Source organism: Pseudonaja textilis, chromosome 6 (genome assembly GCF_049901715.1).
Source record: "Pseudonaja textilis isolate UNSWEBS1 chromosome 6, rPseTex1.2, whole genome shotgun sequence".
In the NCBI taxonomy this organism is placed as follows: Eukaryota; Metazoa; Chordata; class Lepidosauria; order Squamata; family Elapidae; genus Pseudonaja; species Pseudonaja textilis.
In genome coordinates, this window is record NC_141995.1 from 55,500,090 (window position 1) to 55,522,940 (window position 22,851).

The 22,851-nt window shown below is 40.1% G+C and overlaps 1 protein-coding gene across 1 annotated transcript in view; it reads left to right on the top strand.

The window, feature by feature from the left end:
• SCFD2 (sec1 family domain containing 2) overlaps positions 1-22,851 on the top strand; it is a 156,903-nt gene that overhangs the window by 30,475 nt on the left and 103,577 nt on the right. Inside the window, exons 3-4 of the mRNA XM_026699894.2 lie at positions 712-839; positions 9,677-9,852. Coding sequence (XP_026555679.2) covers positions 712-839; positions 9,677-9,852 — 304 coding nt within the window. The remainder of the gene's footprint in view (positions 1-711; positions 840-9,676; positions 9,853-22,851) is intronic.

Consider the following 22,851-nt stretch of genomic DNA (forward strand, 5'->3'; position numbering starts at 1 on the left):
CCTCCTCTGACTGCCCAGCTGGCCTCTGACCTTCCCCAGCTTCCTCTACCACCTCTGGAGCCACACTTCCACTCCCTGTCGGCTGTTCCTCCTCTCCCTCAGAGTCAGTGTCCAACGGGGCATGACAACAACCATGCTTTTAGATACCGGTATGTTATCAGTTCTTAGATTAAAGATAAAAATAAAGGTTCCCCTCCTACATACGTGCTAGTCATTCCCAGCTCAAGGAGGCGGTGCTCATCTCCATTACAAAGAGAAAGAGCCAGTGTTGTCTGAAGGCGTCTCCGTGGTCATGTGACCGGCATTACTAAATGCCCAAGGCGCACGGAATGCTGTTACCTTCCCACCAAAGGTAGTCCCTATTTTTCTACTTGCATTTTTATGTGCTTTTCAACTGCTAGGTTGGCAGAAGCTAGGAAGCTAAGTAACAAGAGCTTCCTCCGTTATGCGGTGCTAGGGATTCGAACTGCCGAACCGCCGACCTTTCTGATTGACAAGCTCAGCGTCTTAGCCACCAAGCCACCTTGTGAACTTCAGCAAGCCACCTAGATTATTACCAACCAAAACAGGGCGGCTACTATTGTAAAAGTTGAACAGTATTTCTGTACTTTAAAATATATAGGCCACATTCTGCAATATGGACATCACTAAGCTAGGACAAACCTGTTTGATTTTAACAGATGTTAGTCTAAACTTTCCTTTTGTTAACAGAGAACCAGCGGCTAGATCTCTCTGGGAGTCCTTAATGAATCTGAAACAGAAAGAAGGTTTGATGGAAGTTAGAAGACACCTTGTGGAAGCTGCAAGCCGAGAAAATTTGCCAATCAAGATGAGCATGGGTGAGCCCATATGCCATTAACTAACTCTACACTGCGAATGCACTAGAAGTAGCGCGACTTCATAATGATTGTTCATTTGATAAGCTGGCATTATTTCTCATTGGACAGGAAGCTAAATTTTCTGAAGTGAGTAAGATTGTAATGCCTTTGTTATATAGAGAGACCATTTCTGTGGATTCTGCATTCAAAAATCTGCCCTGTTTTTTCTAATGGAATTAGAACAGTTAGACAATTGTATCAATCTGCATGATTAATAGTATGCTGAAATAAATGTATTGTATCAGAAATCGTATTAATGAATCTTTTGCCTGTTCCCACAACACTGTCAAACTATTTACTAAGACTGTATTCTTCTCATCTTTCCTATTACCTATCTCCTCCCACTTATGACTACAACCTTGTTGCTTGTATCTTTATCTTTATCTTTGTATATTTTTATTTAGTTTCCTAATATGATTTGATTGGCTATTTAATATCCTATGACTATCACTAAGTGTTGTATTTTATGATTCTTCAAGAATGTATTTTTTATGTAAACTGAGGCACTGAAGACAAATTCCTTGTGTGTCCAATCACACTTGACCAATAAAGAATTCTATTCCATTCCATTCCATTCCATTCCATGTAGAGTAGAGTAGAGTAGAGTAGAGTAGAGTAGAGTAGAATAGAATAGAATAGAATAGAATAGAATAGAATAGAATTCTTTATTGGCCAAGTGTGATTGGACCCACAAGGAATTTGGTACATAAGCTCTCATTGTACATAAAAGCTATAAGTGATAAATCATGATCATAATCATCATAAAAATACATTCATCATAAATCATAAGATACAGCACTTAGTGATAGAATCAACATAAATCCTTCTAGGAATCTAAATAAAACAATATAAATTGTAAAGATACAAGCAACAAAGTTATAGTTATAAATAGGAAAGGAGATAGGTAATAGGAAAGTTGAGAAGAATATTAATACAGCCTTACTAAATAGTTCGACATTGTTGTGGGAAATAGTTGTTTAGCAGAGTGATAAGATATTCAATCCTAAATCATTGGAGTTTTCTTGAAAGACATTTATGCATGCAATTTCCCATAGGGATGTTCATAATATCTCAGGTTGATTTCTTGCTCTCTGTCTCCAGTATTGTAGGAACATGCAGTTGGAAAAGAGCAAATTGGATGTCATGTTTTGTCTAGGAGTGGGAATCTTTGGTATTTTGGACTACTTAATATTTCCAGCCCTGGACACCTCCCCACCCTCCATTAAAATAGTCAAACTTTCATATGAAACTGCAGTGCATTATTTTTAATGTTGTAAAACTCTGAAGTGAAAATGCAAAGAAACCCTTTGGGGCCTGCTGTGTTCCCTGTGAGCTATTAAACTGATATCTAGAGATATGGAAATGTATATCGTTACCTCCAGATGGAAATGGGGAACTCGAGAGCAATGTATGGATGAAGAGGAAATAAAAAGCCTTCACCTATCCTGATTCTGTAAGCCTTTGCAGAATACCACAAGTTCATTTCCTGTCCATGACTCAGAAGATTAGAGAGAGCAATGTTTCCATACTTTTTTTTTCTAACACATAAAGAGGATTATATGTCCAGGTAGTTCTCAACTTACAGCAGACCATGTAAAGTTACAATGGCACCAGAAAAAGTGACTTATGACTGTTTTTCACACTTATGACAGTTGCAGCATCCCCATGGTTGCATGGTCAATTGCCCCCAACAATCTGGCTCCTCATTTTACCCACCTCGGAAGGATGGAAGGCTCAGTCAACCTTAAACCTGGTGATCATTTGAACTGCCTCCAATTTGGTCGATCGAATCCCGCCAGGTTCCAAGGTTGACTGAGCCTCCCATCCTTCCAAGGTGGGTAAAATGAGGAGCCAGATTGTTGAGGGGGGGATAGGCTGACTGTATAAACCACTTAAAGGAGACTATAAAGCGACGTAAAGCGGTATATGCCTAAGTGCTATTGCTACGATCAAAATTTGGGTGCTGGGCAACGGGTTCATATTTATGAATGTACAAATCATAGTATACCAATAGGAGGAGACAGTAGGAAAGACGAGAGGTGAGAAAGGTGAGAAGGTGACAAGGACATTCCTAAAAACAAAGATTTATTTTTTTCAGTGTAAATACTACTGCTGTTTGGTCAGCCCTCCCTTTCTTTGGGTCCTCTTTTGGTGATCAGATGCATGGAAAGCTTCTCAGAGTGAAGATTCATAATGCTTTTTGTTTACATCTTTGCTGATAGCGTGTTATTGAGCAACCAAAGATGCTTTGTCATCAATGCCGTGGTTTGACTTCAGAAGTAGCCCGCCTTGCTTGGCAGTTTTAACAGGGGAAAGGACATCTGAAAGGAGCCTGAATCTCTTTATTATGTCCCTTTATTGTCATGCTGAATGATAAAAGCTGAAACGCCAGGAGAATAAGAGAAGCAAATGCTCCTTTCTGTTGCCTGACTCCTCCACGAATGGAAAAGGGCCTCTTTAGTTCATCCTTAGTAAACTACGCAGAATGAAACACACGAAAGGCTAAAGGAGCTCATTAAAAAGCACAAGGCAGATTTAGCCTACAGTAACACTATACTGATGCAGCGGGCTTCGTTTGAGAGGCAGGAGTAAAGCTACCGTACATCCCTTAAACAGTGTTGTAAGTACACAGGGAGGGTAGGGGGAAACTTCAAAGGAAAGGACAGATCTGTGGAGATAAGGTATGTCTGAACTTTATTTGGAACATGAAAGAACATCCAAGATATGAGAAAGGAACAAAATGTGACCATCTTTGGACATTGTGAAATGGGGACAGAGGAAAAACTTACATGAGCCTCATATTCCCACAGTTTTGAATGTTTGAGTTGGAATTCAATTATCTCTGTATCACATCCATCATGGGGAAATACAAATTTGGAAATTTCATTTTGAACATTAATTATATAAGCCCCATTTAGGCATTTGTTTCTAAAAGGGCATTTTGAGAGTGAAATAAATGTTGTCACTTTAAACAGGGCTGGGCTGCTGGGGGTGGGTTCTCAGGGGGTTCGAGAGAGCCCCTAGCTAAGATTCTGTGCAGTTCAGAGAATGGCCCAAATCTCACTCCTGGCTGGCCACGCCCACCCCGCCTCTCCCAGGAGTCCCCACCCGGCCCGTTTTGGATGCAGACAAGGGCAGGGCGCACACGGAGGTTCAGGGAGGGAGAAAAATGGGCCTTCGGGAAGGCCAGAAATGGGCCTGTTTCCAGCTCCCAGAGAGCCTCCGGAGCCCGGGGAGGCCGTTTTTGCCCTCCTAAAGGCCTGAGGAAAGCCTCCGGAGTCTGGGCAGGGCAAAAACGCACACCCCCACACCGTGGTGCAAGAGGCAGACTAGGCCAGGGGTCTCCAACCTTGGCAACTTTAAGACTTGTGGACTTCAACTAGGCCAGGGGTCAACGTTAAGACTTGTGGACTTCAACTAGGCCAGACTAGGCCAGGGGTCTCCAACCTTGGCAACTTTAAGACTTGTGGACTTCAACTCCCAGGATTCCTCAGCCAGCAAAGCTGGCTGAGGAACTTTGGGAGTTGAAGTCCACAAGTCAAAAAGATGCTGGTTGGAGACCCTGGACCACACCCACCATGGCCATGCCCATCCAGCAACCGCACAGAGAACCCGTTGCTAAAATTTTTGAAGCCCACCCCTGACTTTAACCCAGTGTTTCTCAGTCTTAGCAACTTTAAGATGAGTTGACTTGAACTTCTAGAATTCTCCAGCCAGCCCTGTTGGCTGGGGAGTTCTGGGAATTGAAGTCTACTCATCTTAAAATAGCTTAAGGTTGGGAAATACTGCTTCAACCTGTGCGCTCATTGACACCATGAAAGAACTATAAACGATCAGTGAGATGTGGCTTTACAGGAGCCATCATGATTTTCCTTCAGTGAAGTTCACTGGTATAACTGATTCATCTACCTTGTTGCTGGTTGTCCTTTTCCTGCCTTTCCTTCCTACTGGGGAAATATTGGGGTCGTATGTCAGAGCATAAAAGGAGCGGCACGGTCGCCTAGTGGTGAAGAAGCTTGCCTCTCATTGAGAAGGTTAAGAGTTGAGTCCTTAGGTAGTGACAGATGTTTCTCTCTTAGAACACACACACGAAAGATCTACTATGAACTCTGCATGGTGTCAGGAAGAGTATCCGGCCAATAAATGCTCAGCTCCATCTAGTCACCTCGATTCTACCCTGAATTAATGGATTACAGGCTCATAAAAAGGGAGTTTTATGTCAGAGGACACAAAACAGCCAGTTTGGGGTTACAACACCAGGCTAGAAATCAGGTAATTGTGAGTTAGGCATGAAAACTGGGTGAGTCACTTTGGGCCAGTCACTTTCTTTCCGCCCAACTCACCTCATAGGGTTGTTATGAGGAAAATAGGAGGAGGAAGGAGTATTTGTGTGTGTGTTGGCTGTCTTTTGTTATTTTTATAACTTTATTTTTTATTTTTTAAATACTGTTTATTAAACATTTTTTTCTCATATACAACATCATTTCCATTCATTGCAATGTTTCCGTAACGGTATACATACTTTTACATAAACGTTAACTATCTGTACATTTATCTATATTCCTTAATCTGTCTTTGTCCACTATAACCTTTACCTTATTGTCCTATTGTCCTATTGATCTCTGTATCTATTATTTAGCCAATCCTACAATGCATTCCACGTCAAATAATAATCCGTTTCTTCTCTGTCTTTTATCTCCATGGTCAACTTATCCATCTTGGCACACTCTAATATATTTTTTTATCACATTTTCCCCTAGTGAAAATTTATAACTCTATTATATATGCCTTTACTACAGTATACATGGGGAGCTTGGTGCTCGTGAAGATCAGAGCATAAATCAGATAAGTAGATAAAAAGGGAAGAAAAACTGAGTAACCGTGTCCAGTATGAAGCGTTCTACAAGATGGCGTTAGTTTTTGTCAATTCAAGGGATCTGATGTATAGAGGAGACTGTTTTTGAGCTACAATGTATATGCAGCCAAATAAATTAAAACCTATAGAAATATGCTCCATAGCTGTTTAGAAGTCAGGAAGGAGTTTTCTGTACAGATTTTTGTGACAATTATAAGGAGCCTGTAGTAAACTGCTGCTAGGGGTTTCCTTCTTCCTCCAAGCATGATTAAAAATTTCCTGATGCAGTAGTTACATTTGGCAGCTAGTCATACCAAAACATGGAACTAATCAATAGACTCAGTGCATAGACTATTGGGAAAATAATCTTTTTTTTGCTTGTTCATTCTAGCAGTTTGGAACTGACTCCTTGAGTCTTGGCAGCTTTATAATACCAGAAAAATTCTTAAGTGACCTGAGTAATTAACAATCCTTCCTTATTCAATAGGGCTCCATGTTCAGGCTGCACCCAAGCCTAGGAGAATAACCAGATCTTCAGTAGCTTCCTAAATAACCATCAGGGTGGGAACCATCCAAATCTTTGTGGGTTATCATTCCAGAGGGCAGATACTACAACTAAGTAGGCTCCTTGGGTCCTGCTAGGCATCTCATTGTTTAACCAATGAGACTCAAAGCATGTCGACTCTACCCAATCACATGGGGCAGCAGGAGATAGGTGGTTCCTCAAATCAATTGGACTGGTGTCATGAAGGGCTTATAGGAGATAACCAGTATTTTGAATTGTGCTTGGAAGACTGCTAATAAACAATGGTTCACAGGAGCACAGTGGTGGTATTCTACTGGTTCGGCCCGGTTCGGCCGAGCCGGTAGCGGCAATGGAGACCAAACCGGTTCTCTCCGCTTGTCTGCTGTTGGGCCCACCCGCTGGCCCGGGCTCCCCTACTCACAGCTGCTGCTTTGCACAGAACAGCAGAGTGCCACGTGGCAGCTGCTGAAGCAACTGGGAGAGTGCAGGCTTGCAGGAGGCGAGTTGGAACGCCTCTGCGCCTGTGCAAAGTGTGCGTTTGGTGCACGCACACGCACAAAGTGCGTGCACACGTGCAAAGTGCACCCACCAAGCCACATTCACCGAACTGGTAGTAAAACTTTCTGAATCCCACCACTGCAGGAGCATAATAAAGCGTTCACACCTACTGCCTACACCACGGCATTCTGGATCACTGTACGTCAAGCGCTAGGGAAATGAGGAGATATAGGCCAGTGGTGGCTAATCTTCTTAGGCTCCTCTGCCAAAAAATTGTGCGTGCGCTTGCACTCACGCTCATGTGCTAGAACTCAGAAGGCAATGCACACCTGCCATGCTCCCTATGCATGCGCAATCCCCAGCCACCTATCCCCTGCCACACCCATACCTGCACTGCACCTCACAGCTGATTTGAGGCCAGTTTGAGGCCTTTTTCGGCCTCCCAGAGGCTTTAGGAAGGCTTCTGCAGGCTTTGCAGGACGAAAACTAGGCCCGTTTCATCACTTCTGGTATTTCCGGAAAAAACAGGAAATGATGAAACAGGCCTAGTAGATTAGAAGCCTGCAGAAGCCTTTCTAAAGCCTCTGGGAGACCAAAAAAGGCCTCAAACCAGCTGAAAATCAGCTGTGAGGTGCGTGCATGCTCAGTGAGGTAAGTTTGCTTGTAGCTCGCGTGCCAGCACAAATGGCTCTGCGTGCAACCTGTGTGCCAGAGGTTCGCCATCACGGATATAGGCAGTTCAAATGGTTATAAAGGTTTATTGCCAGCTTAAAGTCTTTATAAGAATCTGAACTTCTAACAGCCCAGGCAAATTGGCAGTAGATAAGGGTCACAGGAATTCAAAGTGGATTGGACTTGGACAAACTTGACATCTTTAAGACTTGTGGACTTCCGCTCCCAGAATTCCTCCTCCAGTCATGTTAGCTCAGGAATTCCGGGGGTTGAAGTCCACAAGTCTTAAAACTTGCCAAGTTTGAAGACCCTTGGACTTGCATCTCTTGAAGGGGCAAAGGGATTCATGACTGATGATGTGTTTGACTCTTCCTTCGGGCCCAGGCTGGTCATATCCTAGATCTGTGATGGTGAATCTGTGGCACGCATGCCACAAGTGGCATGCAGAGCCATTTGTGCTGGCACGTGAGCCCCACGCAAACTTACCTCAATGCGCATGTTGCGCCTCACACAGCTGATTTTTGGCTGGTTTGAGGCTCAACTTCCAGAGGCTTGAAAAAACCTCTGCAAGGCTTTTTCAAGATGAATAATAGGCCTGTTTCATCACTTCCTGTAATACTAGAAGTGATGAAATGGACCTATTATTCGTCCCGAAAAGCCTTGCAGAGGTTTTTTTTTCCAAGCCTCTGGAGGCCAAAAAAGACCTCAAACCAGCCGAAAAATCAGCTGTGAGGTGCAGTGCAGGTAAGGGGGTGGGGGGGTGGGGCGGATTGCACATACATGCACAGTGGGTGTGGATGCATTGCATTCTGGGTGCTGGCATGTATGCATGTGCGCCAACATGCATGCAATTTTTGGCCCAGGAGCCCCAAAAGGTTAGCCACCACTGTCCTAGATATACCCTCCAAGTGACCTTCAAGGGTAGCCCCACGAACCGTATATCACAATAGTCCACTTGTGATGCGACCAGGCATGACGGACCCTTTGAAGCACATTCAGGAAAGGATGCAACTGGTGCACTAGATATGTCTATGCAAAGGCCTTCTTGGCCATGGTGGCTATCTGCTCTCTGAATAAAGTATTCAAGATCTTCCTCAACAAAAACCATTTGAGTCAATAAAGGAAACACAAGGTTTGATTTGGAAAGACAATTAGTACCAGTTTTATGGCAAAGCTAATATTAATTAGATATGAGTAGGGAATAATGAGTGAATACCCATTTTCTTAAATCCAATGTGTACAGGTTTGGGGCAAGGAATGGGTAAAGAAGAGAAATAGCAGAAAAGGACCCTGTACTCACGAGATAACCATAGTTTTTATTTTATTTTTTAAAGACTTTAACCAAGGGCTTAATAAGTCTTGTATTCAAGATTGGCCTAAACAAGGTTATCTTAATATCAGATAAGGTTTGCAATCCATAAATAAGACATTTCAAAGGCTTTCCTTATGCTTTTGTAGGCAGGTTGGTTGCTTGTTTGATTAGGCAAAATTTTATAGTAAATAAACTTTAACTTAATTAGTAGAAGGATGCACACCCTTGTCTTTAATTTAGCCAATAGAAATGTGTAAGCCATGACGATCAAGACATTTTGTTCCTTGCAATCGTACTAAACTTTTCCTAGTTGGGCTCCCAGAACAAAATGAACTTTTAGAAGATTTTGGATAATATTTAAGCAAAATAAAAGTCAATAAAATATCAAGAAACAAACCAACTGTAATATGGCTGTGGATTTATTCATTTTGGAACACCAAAAGCTGGTCTTTTTTTACAGGGTTCATCCTTCTGTTGTCCTTGAGAGCCATCACTTAGTAATGAACTCACAGATATACTATTTTCTGTTGTTGGCCTATATTAGTGTATTTCCTCCCTCCCTCCCTTCCTACCACCTTCCCTCCCCTTCTTTCATCTTCCTTCCTTCCCCCTTCTTTCCCTCCCTCCATTCCTTCCAACGACAGGTCGCTTATTATAATTTTAAAAAGGAAGGGACTTTTGGATATGTGTACTGATTTACATCTTGAAAGTCATCTGATAATGATTAAGGAATAAAGTTGTTATGGTGTCACAAGAGAGCCATGATGATATGGGGAAAAGAAATTTTATATTGAAACAAATGAAGAATATTATTTTCTGCCTGAAAAATATTGCCTAAATGTATCTGGACACGGCTTATGTTTTCTGTGCACTTTATTCCTATACTCTTAAGAACAACTCTAATACATAAGTATTTTTTTTTCTCTGCCCCACAGGGAGAGTTACCCCAGAACAGCTTCACTCGTATATCCAGCTCTTCAAAAAGAAATTTGACGCTCTCAAAAATCATTGTGGGCTTTTGCAGATCGCACTGGCTGTTGTGCAGACCCTAAAAGACCCCCAGAATGCCAAATGGGACAACTTTTTAGCCTTTGAACGGCTATTTGTACAGGTACCCTATAAGCTGAACTTTTTTTTAGGAGCAGACGTTGCTTATGCTGCTTTCTTATTTTACTCCTTATGTGTAGGTAGTAATGAACTTCGTAATTCATTAAAAAGCAAAGTGGAGATGACTTGAACTGCCTACCTCAGAGTTAATTCAGAGGAGAGTTTCTGCCAGGGCAAATGAGAAGCAGAATGAGGGAAGAGCTCCCGCCAGCCCAGAATAGATTACAGTGATATTTTGCAGATCTGCAGCACTTCAGGGTGGAGAAAATTAGTTTTGCTGCAATTGGCAGAACTAATGATGACCGGACCTATTCTGAACACTCTGATTTGGGCTTGATCCTGGTGAGATTCGATCTGCCAAAGTACAGTCAGCTGGCAGTCAGCAGAAGGAGCCTGCAGTACTGCACTCTAACCACTGCGCCACAGAGGCTCTGTGAATGATAGCCATGTATCCATACTCCAGCTGTCTTAAGTGCAAGGACTGATCTTTAGACACTTTTTTTCTTTTCTTTTTTTATAAAGTTTTTTATTTTATTTTTATTACAAACATATCTTCTTCCATTTGATGATGTGTCGCCTGGATACAAGTACCTTGTGCAATGCAATTGGTAATTAAAATCATATTCATTACATTGGTATTATTCTCTAATCTTGTCTTAATATACTTAATATCTCTATCCTTTTACTCTTTTCCTTAACTTATTTATTTCTGTTAAGCTATCTTCTGTATTTAACATTAACTAGTCCGTTAACTATATCTAGTTTTCATATTTTTTCTCTAGCCATTGGTAGAACGCAATTTTTTTTACTACTGGTTCTGTGGGCGTGGCTTGGTGGGCATGGCAGGGGGAGGATACTGTAAAATCTCCATTCCCTCCCCACTAACCTACTTTCCAGCTCCATTCTCCTGTGCAGGGCAACAAAAGAAGACCCAGCTGATCAGCTGGGACTCAGGAGGCGGGAAATGGGTGGGGACGGGGTCAGTCAGAGGTGGTATTTGCCGGATCTCTGAACTACTCAGAATTTCTGCTACCGGTTCTCCAAAACTGGTCAGAACCTGCTGAATACCACCTCTGGTAAAATGATTGCCATACCTTATAGTATTCAGTTTGCTCTTTTTCTTTAATTGCAAGTTAGACACTCTCCCCCCCAGTGTCATTATAACTTCAAATGAATAAGACTTAGACTTAGACCAGAGAGAAAATAGAATGGAATGGAATGGAGAGAAGATGGAAGAGAAGACAAGACAAGACAAGACGGAAGAGAAGATGGAAGAGAAGGTGAAGGGAGAGGAGAGGACAGAAGATAAAGGGAAAGAGAAGATAGAAAGGAAGGGAAGAGAAGACAAAATGGAATGGAATAGTTGCTAAACAGATGGCTATTAAATGAGGACTACAGGTAGAGAGGATCCAGGATGCAAAGGGTTATTCTGGACTCCTTCCAGTCAGTCTTCAGATGAACAACATGATACAGCATTGATCAAATTTTAGATGACCTCTAATAGGACTGGGACAGAGGAAATGCATTCTGCATATTGTAGCTGTTCTTGGTCTCTTAGTGGCTTTTGATAGCATTGACTGTGATATCTTCATGCTTCAGCTTCAAGATTTAGCAATGGGAGGCAGGGTGTTACTTTTTTTCTTCTTCCTTCCATCATAATTGTTCCCAGAGGGTGTTGCAGCAGAGAAGATAAGCCCCTTGCATGGCAGCATCCACCATTATGTCGTCCTGTCTAGACTACTGCAATGTCCTTGCACGTGGGATTGTCCTTGAAAATCTTGTGGAAGCTGCAGCATAAGAAGTTATGAGTGCATGTTGTAAACCAGGGGTCTTCCAACTTGACAGCTTTAAGACTTGTGGCCTTCAACTCCCAGAATTCCTCCTCCCGTCATGCTATCTCGGGAATTCTGATTGTTGAAGTCCACAAGTCTTAAACTTGCCAAGTTTGAAGACCCTTGTTGTAGACTATCATGTCTACTATGCAGCATTGTATTTTTATTTCCTTCTTGTCATGTTTCTTCAAATTGATCCTGCAAATTAGAAGGCTTAAAGTTCTCATTGACAAATAACAGAGTAAAAGACTTTACCAATATTGTGAAAGCAGTATGGTCCAGGGATGATTTCAAATTGCCATAGGGACCCCATAAAATATACTTGAAGAGACAATCTATCACCAAGACATTATCCAGGCCCCAAGTTTGCTTCTATAAGATCTTTGGTATTTAAAAAAAAACACTACTAGATCCAAACTCATCTAGATAAATCTCTTTGAAGTCCAATTAAACTCAGTGGGAGAGTTAAGCTTGTACTAAAATCCCTACCACTAAAATCCATCCAACTCAGCCTGCAGTTCTATATTAAGTATTTTTTGAACTTAAGAGGGCTTTTTCTCCCCAAAATCCATGCACAGAATTAGGTTGCCTGGCTTTGGCTGGACCATACTAATGGTGTCTGAAGTATGAGTATTCAGTTTATAGTTTTATTTGAACAAACATAAACATACAGTACTTCATAAAGAGTTAAAACAATCCAACAACGGTGTTGCATTTAAAACTGAAGAAAAATAAACAAAAAGGAAAACAAAGTAGCACCAAATCCTTTCCTAAACATCTGTCTCTGGATTTATACCCATTATGTTTGTTTCTTTTTTTTTAAATAGGCCAGGAATTGCGACCGAAGTCAGCCTTCCCATTCAGCATTGTCATTATCTCTTGTGTACACGGTCATTTTCTTTAGTCAAACATTGCATTATATGACCCATAAGGCTTGCAATTTTCTACGTTCTGAAGTAGGGTACGGTGCTATTTCGAATCTAGAGCAGGGAAGCATGTGGCTTAAAGAGAGAGAGAAAGTCCAGTTTAGTAATTGAATAGTCTGCCTCTAAGAATTCAGGGTCTCAGAAAATTTCCTTATGAATATAAACTGTTAGCAGGAGTAACATCAGCTGGGAAAGAGGCCATTTTGATCGGTATTGTGAGATGCATGTAGTTGCCTTGCAGAATTTTGGTTCTGTTTACTTGCCTTGAACATAGTAATGAATAAGCACGGTACTTAAAATTGTGCAGGACATTTATTTATTTACTTACATTTTTAGAATAGTTAGCTTTGAATCTTTCTTTCTAGTCTATCAGAGCCCAGAGACGGCTAAGAATTGAAAAGCTACCTGGTCACCCTGGGGGAAGGCAAACTCCTGTAATTAAAATATTGCATCCAATTAAGTTGACCTAAAAGCTAATTCTATGCATTTATATGATTCCAACTGCGTCATTGGGGGACAATCAATTATTTGATATCAGTCTTCAAAAACTAAAATTCCTTGTCAAATGGAAATAACGGATTGGATAATGGAAATAATGGATTGGATCAAATTTACTTAATAAAATATTTTATTACCTTAAAAAAACATTGTAAAGCAAAATCTCATTAAACATTTTCTATGTTGATCTTGGAGTGTGCTACACAGTTCAACACAGTCTATTTTCAAGGCAGTTTTATCTCTGCATATCTCACTAATTTTTAAGAACTTTTCAAGTACATTTGAAGTTCTGCCATTGTTGAAAGCATTAAAGAATCTATATCCCTTAAACCATAACCAAATAGGTCACGTCTTGTAGAGTAGTTAATTAATAAGAATATCTCGGTAATATTTAAGAGGGAAAAATATTAGTTTTACGGATGGATTATCTTGAAAGGCTAGACATTTATTGGTCTTAAGAAAGAAAAAATAATTTGAATAATTGCTGTATTGAATATATGTATTTTAAAACTGATTAACATTACACATATTTTTATGACAGTCAACTTTATAGACACATTGATTTACAAGGAATAGACATGGTATTCAGCAGGTTCTAACCAGTTCTGGAGAACCGGTAGTGGAAATTTTGAGTAGTTCCGAGAAACGGCAAATACCTCCTCTGACTGGCCCCGCCCCCATCTATTCTCTGCCTCCCATTGAGTCCCAGCTGATCGGCTGGGTCATCTTTTGTTGCCCTGCACAGGAGAAGGGAGCTGGAAAGCAGGTTAGTGGGGTGGGGAGGGAATGGGGATTTTGCAGTAATCTTTCCCCTGGAGTGGGGTGGAAATGGAGACTTTGCAATATCCTTCCCCTGCCACGCCCACCAAGCCACGCCCACTAAATCATGCCACGCCCAGAGAACCGGCATTAAAAAAGATTGAATCCCACCACTGATAGACATGTATGCATTACATCTGGTAAACATCTATTAGCTTTTGGGAAAAAAAAACATGCTTATGCTTGATAATGTATCTTAATAACCTTGAATTAACTTTTACTTCAGATAATATTTTGAAGTGGCACAACTTCAAAGGATAACAGAAATATATTTTATGTAATCAGGAATAACTGTCTTGCAGTCATGTTGTGTTTTTGTGTCCCTGCGTTGCATGACTGTTAGTCTCATGCTTTTTGATTGCCATATAACCTATAATGTTTGTAAGTGAATTGAAGTACAGAGTCAGAGCCAAATATAATTATTCCGAACTAGTTATAAATGGTCTGCTTCAAAAGGATACAAGACCTGAATAGCTTATTGATGTAGAAGAACATTTGTTGGGCACTTGTATTTCTTTTATTGTTAAGTGAGTTGATCTCAAGGTTATGTTTCCAAAGGATTCGTGCTTATTTATTTAATAGCCATGTCAATTGTCAGAAAATTATTGAAAATGTGAAACGGATAAATGAAAGGAAAGGAACAGTTTTTTTGGCCTGAGATTTGTCTGAATATCAGCTGTAGGAAAAAGCATAAGGAATCCTTAGGTTGTATCCTACTCTAAGATAAATTGTTTTTCTGGTCATAAAATAAATAAGATTTGCTCCATTTAGCTAGAAGGAGTTATACTTTTTTCCCTTAAAGCAGTGGCCCCCAGCCTTTTGGGTACAAGGGACCAATTCCGTGGAGAGAGGTTTTTCCACGGACCGGAGCAGACGTGGTTTCGCATGCTACCTGCATCCTGCAGATGGGGCTTCGCTTGTTTGTGTGGCCCGGTTTCTGGTATGCTGTGGCCCGGTACCAGTCCACGAACAGGGGGTGGGGACCCCTGCTCTAAAAGTTGAGTAGAACTACAAAGCAATAAGAGGTCCTTGAAGGGGAAAAGCATCCAATATTGCAAAACTTCTTATCTTTTCCTCCCTGTACGTGTCTATAACTCCGTTTCAACTGATTTGATTTTTTTAAAAAAAGACATTCAAAGAACATCCTCAGCTCATGATGTCATTCAAGCAGTGACCGCAGAATGACTATGATAATGACAACTCAGGGATCGCTATCTGGGACATCACCTACAATCCATGATTCATCGTTTTTAACACGAATGGGAGTCAAGAGATGTCTAGATGGCTGCAGATACGGTCTCTCTCTCTCTCTCTCTCTCTTGCGTTACTATCCTTGCAAGCACACGGGATCAAGGTCTTCATTTAAATCCTGCTAGTAATGGGTGTAGTTGTGCGTGGCTGGGATACAAAATAGGAGAAGTGCTATTTACGGCTCCTTCGGCTCCTGAACAAAAGTTTGGTTTTGATTTTGTGGGTTTGCTTGTTTGTTTTTCTGGTGACCATAGTGACCTACAGCTACATGTGATTAAAGGGACATTTGCTCAAACGTTCTGTTTTACCTCCATTAATTACACGGGGCTGAGTAAAACAAGCGTTGACAAAAGTTTCTTGGCAATGATATATACTGTCTGTCCTCTGACAATACTCTGCCCACTGTTGTGAAAATTAGGCCATTTATAAATATTTGCCTGTACGAAATCTTTAGCAAGCTTCTCTCCATCCCCTTACGGTATAAAGGGTGTATTTTATTTCAAAGGTTACATGTGCTGTGTGTTTGTGTATCTGTGTGTGTCTACTAGAAATCATTTTCAGATTCTTACTGCTGTATGGCTGGTATCAGTCAGAAGGAACGTGATTGTGTCTGCGTATGTGTGTGTGTACTCATACTAGTCACTCAATAGTGACTAATGCCTTTCTCCCGCTATAGTTTGATTAAGCTCTACATTAGGTGGTAAAGAATTCATGAAAGCAAGAAAAAAAGAAAGAATGCATTCCTGTTGAAATTTAGCATCAGGTTTAATATGTCTGGAAAATTATGCTGCAACACAAATTTAATATAAAGAAATACTTTTTTCCCTCCTTACTTTGTCTTGTAAGCAACTTGGTGCAATACTGCCATCTCCTGACTCTTTACTTTTTAAGGAAGACAAAGGATTCAGCCAGCTTCCAATGAGGGTTGTTGTTTTTTTCCATGTAACAAGTACACACACTTCACAAAGGAAAAAGAAGTCTGTTTCATTGGGAAAAGTTAAAGAGTGCCAGAAAAAAAATATTGCTCTTAACATATCTTGCATTAGATTACACACACATGTGTGTGGTGTGTCAGCTTGTGCAATTAACTGGCTTGGGGAGTGTCCTGTTCATATAACCATTATGGAAGCAACAAGAACAGAATGGCTAGCAGTACAGAACATTGTAATTCGAGTAATTGTCTCTTATTCTCATTTGGACAGGAAAATAAGATTGAGTTGCATAGAATTACTGCCAAGGTAAATAAAGCCATTTGCGAAACGTCTCGCCCAGTTTCTCACAAGATCCACAAATTTTAGTCCTGCGTAAGACTTGTACAATTATTTTGTGTGTGCTTTTTTGTCTGTTTTGGTCGAGGGCATTTTTGCTGGGGACGCATCATTTTTTGCAACGGCAAGCAAGTCGATCCCCACTTTTCACATGAATCATTGTTGGAAGTCAGTAGTTAATCTGCTGTGTAAAATCTCCTCATAAAAGCTGGGAGAAGGGAGGGATAAGGCTCAAGCCTGGAAGACATTAAATTAGTTCCAGTGTGTCTCTGCCTTAGTTGCTGGAGCAGACAAAACGGAAACAGGCCGTTTATAACAAGCACTCTGGTTCAAGAACAGTGGGGTTCATTTGAGAGGGAAAAAAAGAGAGAGAGAGATTTATATTCCTCCCTTACATAAACATGACAAACGCCGGCCCGGCAAGGACGCAGGCCAATCTTTATCAAAATCTCTCTTAAGAAACTTGTTCATTGTGAAGGAAAGGCAGCACGTCCCCTCATTTGAAGGGTTGCCAGTATTTGCGCAACAATCTACTTCGGAGCTCTTGGTTAATTAAAACCTCTTTTTGTTTCTTTTTTTTTTTTACTGCCGATAGTGGACCACCTACCGCTAATTTTATTCGCTTGCCGAAAATATTCACATTTGACTTCTGCAGAAGACACAGAGCATAGAGATAGCACCTCTCAGAATTAAATATATCTGTGGGGGTTTTTTTGTTTTTTTTTTAAGGGTTAGTCTTCAATTTATATATTGTCTCTTGACAATCCTTCAAAGTTACAACAAACATCCCCAGAAATATTTTCAATGTGGTTTCGGTGGCTTCTCCCTGTCCCGCCCCCGCAGAGCTGTGGTGGGATTCAAATTTTTTTACTACCGGTTCTGTGGGCGTGGCATGGCAGGGGAAGGATACGGTAAAATCTCCAGTCAGAGGTGGTATTTGCCGGTTCTCCGAACTACTCAAAATTTCCGCTACTGGTTCTCCAGAACTGGTAAGAACCTGCTGAATACCACCTCTGGAGTCACATGACCACATTTTGAATGCTTGGCAACCAGCCCATTTGCTGCCTCCTGTGATCACATGACCGGTTTTACAAGATTTTTGTGGAAAGCCGGCATTTTGCTGTGTTTCCAGTTTTAGGTAAAACTGTCTACTATCAAACAGTTGGTTCATTTAACAACCGGGGGGGTGGGTGGGTTGTTCTGACCCAGCTCCCGAAACCTGACAAGCCCTCTGTATTTAAATCAATCAATTCATTTATTAGGAGTGCCAGTAGCCCTGGCAAAAATTTCTCTCTCAAAAAAGGCTAACCGCTGTATACATAGTTTTATAGTAAATAATTGGTGGAATGAATAGTATTATTTTATTCTGTAATGCAGGCTAAAACTATAGAAATGAATAAATACAATTGAAATATATTATTGGTCTACTTGGATATCAGAAGTAGGTTCATGGCTACTGCAATAATACCATGTATGTAGTTGTGTATATAATAAGTGTCTACTGCGAATTTAGTTGATAGTTCAACCATGCAGTCGTGCTATTTTTTAAATTATTATTTGGTTAGAAGTAAGGACACTATGTTTTGTATAATAAAACCAAATCAAGCTTTTCAAACTGTTGAAATAAAATCAGCTTTCCAAAATCTGTACATTTTAGCAATACCTAAAACTCTCGCACTAAGGATCAATATCATTGCTTTATGGGCAGTTCCTAGTCAGCTTATCTAACCTAGAAGTTCTCTTGCGTACAATTGAATCCATTTTTAACTAAAATAGATATTATTGCTCCCTGTCATTCTCATGGACTCAAGGGTTGTTCTGCCAATTTATAAAGGCTAAGTCTCATATAGATTGAGCTTTATTTTCTGGTTATAGGGACTTACCTGTGGCATTCTCCAAGTTTTTTATTGCTTAGCAGCCTTTTTAAAAAAAAATCTTCAAAGATTTTCAGTGGAACTGACTAAACTTCTGCAACTTTTACAGATATATGTGTTATAATATCCACTCTTGTTCTATGCATTTCTGGTGCTGCCTTAACATCCTATTTTTGCTGGCTTGCCACCAAGGCAACGAAACAGCTGAAGCAGCTGAAAAAAATTATGTTACTTTGGCCCCAACTGTAGCGCTGGGACAGCATGTTTAGAAGGCTTGGTAGTTGGCAATTATAGGTTTATAATTTGTTATTGGAGTTGGGTCACTTTTGTTTAAGCCTTCCTTTTATGGCATAATAAAATCAGCAGCAGAATCTGACAAATTCCATTGAGAAGAACACCAGAGCAAACCAATGGCTGAAAGTTTAACTGAGGCCTTTCAAAAAGTTAGCTGTTGGACAGAGGTGAACAAAGTGATGAGGATTTCTCTGTCTTTGAAATAACCCAGAAAATGAAAATTAAACCTTTCCGATATATATCCTTGCTGAATACCCATTTTAAGAAAAGCACATTTTCATCTTTAGAATAAATTAGACTTCATTTGAGAAGGAAATTCATTTTTTGTGACTTATTAATTTATACACTCAACCCTATTTTTAAATCTGCCAGTAGGAAAGACCGACTATTTGAAACAAAACCTCCATATTTTAAAGTTATCTGAATTTCATTATGGTCCTTTCCCTTATGTGTACTATCTTTTTTTAAGGATACAGACGATAATTATCCTTTTCATGTGGCTCATATTTATTCACATTCTGGTATGATTCTAGGGTAAAGTTAAGTAAGGGATAGTTTAAAGAATAGTTTACTTTTTTAACATATAGTATTGTGTTGAATTTTTATACTTTGATTGTTCAAGTGATTGACTGATTTTTCAGCCAAAATTCTGTTCTGAGTTATTTAATTTTAATTACGGACAATTACAATAGACGATCACCTCCACTGCCTCCTGACTTAAAATAAATACTTTCTGAAGTTTTGGCATATGTGTATCCTTTTTTGTTTTTAATAAAGTGGAAGGATATAATATTCATATTAAGGATAGTAAATGGATACATTTGCATGGAAAGTTACTAGTCATGAATTATTTTAGTTTAAAATAGCAGTTGGAACATTCATGTAAATAAATTTACACAAATGACCCAATTTACACAGGGGGAAAAAAGGAAATAATTGGGGGGAAGAGAGAAATGTGTAAACCAGAAGACCCTAGCAAGTTAGGTAGTTTATATTTGGAAAATGCCAGCTTGCCTAAGAACAAATCAGTGCATTTATCTGCATTCTGTTTTTATTAGGAACACCAAGCTAATATTTAAATACAAAAACTGTGTGGGAATTAATTCATTACCAATGGGATAAGCAATGAAGCAGGGACTTATCTTTATATTCATAAAAAAATATGAAACCTATGAAATATAATTTTGACTCCAAAGTGAATAATTGATTGATTGAGGTGGCAATAATTGTAACCCACCCTAATTGAAAACTGTTGTTTAATACACAACAAATCAGATCACATCAACCCATCCTAGATAATCATCCCAACAACAAATCAGTTAATTTGTTTTCAGGAAGAGAGTAACATTACTCATTTTATGGGAATCCATCGCATGTTTATGTTTTATTTCAAAGTATAACAGTTTCATTTTCTAATGTTGGTTCAGAATTAGAAAATTTGTGTACAGGTAATGCCAAGAATAGAACTATTTCCAAAGAGAACTTCAGAAGTTTCATGTGAAAATTTTAATGTTTAAAATTTTTCACCTCCCAAGTGAAAAAGCAGGCAGATTTTAATTATGTACTGCTGAACCTCTGGTAAGCAAAAATATATGCTTCTTTTGCATACATCCTTTGTCAATGCTAAGGTGGAGTGAATTTTACTAGAGGTTATCAAAAGGGAGTGAAATTTACCAGAGGTTATCAGAAAAGACAAAGTATTAGTCTTCTTTGGAGCCATGTTAGGCAAACATTTTCAAAAGCTCAGAATTGAGATTTTTTTCAAAAAAATTACTTTTACTGGACCTCTTAATGATAGGTAAAGAAGTCTAATCAGAGGCCAACCTGACCAGCAGGAAATTTGGGACATGGATGGTTTCTTTTTTTAAATCTGGTGCTTTAGGGGCCATTTGGTCAGTGTAATTAATTGATTTGTAATTGCACTGAGAGCTCTTAAATCATTAGAGATGGCTAGTTAATGACAAACTACTAGATGGTTTTGTTTGAGGCAAATTTCCTCACTATCTGTGGTATTCACTAGCACTCTTTAAGAGAGCTGGTTTTAATTTTTGTTTTAATTTTTTTCTATAGCCCAGCGGGCTTATTTATATAAAATATTTCCCCCTCCCTGCAAAATTACAAAAGGGAAAAGAAAATGACAGCAGGCAATAACAGCAACTAAGATCAAAAGAAGAAGCATTCAAGACCTTAATATTGTGAAAAATTCTCATTATCCCTGTGTGATTCCAGGTCAATGATTAAAACATGGGGCCTTCATAAATATCATGGTTTCCCATTCATGTTCTCTGCTTCTCTAGTTATGTTTGCAAAAAAGCAAAAAAAAGGGAATTGTCCTCTAGTGTTTATATTCCTTATTTACTATTTTGTTTTAAAATGCATTTCAAAGTATCAATTGAAAGAAGTTTGACTTTCTCCAGGGATAACCGTCTTGGTAATGAGGGCGCTCGGCATTAATTTAGAAGAATATTTGTTTAATATATTAGTTTAATTAATTTGTTTAGAGTTATGAATATCTGAAAAAATGTTTTAGGCATTTAAAATTAAAATTAGGCATCTAGTCAAAGAAAGAAGCCACCTGAAATTATGGAGAAACTTCCTAACAGAACGCTTAAGCCGTGGAACAGGTTGCCTTCAGAAATTGCAGATGCTTCATCACTGGAGGGTTTAAGAAGACACTGGACGTCCATCCGTCGGGAAATTGTATAGGGCTTCCTGCTTGAGAAGGGGGTTGGACTAGAAGACCTCCAAGGTCCCTTCCAGTTCTATTCTGATTGAAGGGAATTAAAATCTGAGCTTCGGGATCCTCTATTTTGTTCTAAGAAAAAAGATGCTAATTCTGAAACCAGATTATAGTCTACAGTGGAGATTGTCATTTCTTTCTTCTTTTTTAAACTGAAGATGATCAAAGTGCAAGGACCAAGTATTTATAATGCAAGCCCTTTATCGTAATAGTCTCTTTGATTAGGCAAATAAAGCAGGTTCTTATTTTCTCTTTTAAGCGTAAATATTAATGCTAGTCGTAAAGAAACCGGAAATTGAAAATAACCTGATCTACACACTAACTGCCATACTAATGAAACAACTGGCTTTCATTCTCAGTCTTCTCCTGCCTGGCACCCTCTCGATATCACATAGCCTGGGCCTGTGTGTGCTGCCACTGTGTTAAACAAAGAATTCTTTACTCCCGAGAGCCAGTGGGAACAAATTAAATTCATCCTGTTTTTTTTTTCCTCTTTTCTGCTGTACCTCAGGAACCAATGTGAGGGAGACAAGGTTGAATAACACCTCCAAGTAGCAATATGTCTGCCCTTTTCAGGTGCCCCTCAAGTTTCTGTGCCCTCTCTCTTTCTCCCCCTCCTGTGCCTAGTGTCTCTATCGGTGGTGTGGTTCAAATATTTTTACCACCGGTTCGGTGGGCGTGGCTTGGTGGGCGTTCTTTGTGCGTGCACGCCAGTGTTCTGGCCCAAACCCTTTTCCAATAAGACAAACAATAACCAAAGGGAACAGAAACCTTTTAATGAGTGTTACGAATCCCCGGTTAAAAGGCTGCTGCAAACTCATTAACTTTGATAAACACAAACCTCGCCGAAACAGTGCAAGACTGCCAAAAATCACAGATAAGAAATATTTCACAACACAAGAGTCTTCAAATACCAACAAGATACTGTAATGTCCATGAGACTGAGTTTCAAAATGTCGTTGCTTCCTGCAAAGAACATTTCACTTCACAGCTGGCTTTTATCTTCCTAAAGGAGGGGCCATTACCTTGCAGCCTTACTCCCGAGTCGCCCGTGCTGTTGCAGCTGCTCTTTCCTGCGAGCAATCCTGCACACGTGCAGTTAGCACAGGCTCCTCGGGAACCTCCTCATCACTGCTGCCAGCCCCCACAATCTCTGAAGGCAGCAGTCTACTCCCTAATAGTCCTGGCCCCTCATCTGAGTCCTCACTCTCCTCAGCCGTCTGCACCTGCTGCCGGCTAACCACAACAGCCAAACACGCACTTTGCATAGGCACAGAGGCTTGCTGACTCACCTCCTGCGATCTTGCACTCTCCCTGTCGCTTCAGCAGCTGCCACGCGCCAATCTCTTGTGCCACGCAAAGCAGCTGCACTTCAAATTCAGAGGACAAAGGTGAGTATGGCAGCCTGGGTGGGCCCAACAGCAGAGTGTTGGAGAGAACCTATTCGCTCCACTGCTCATCAGTGCTACCAGCTCGGCAGAACCAGGCTGAACCAGTAGAA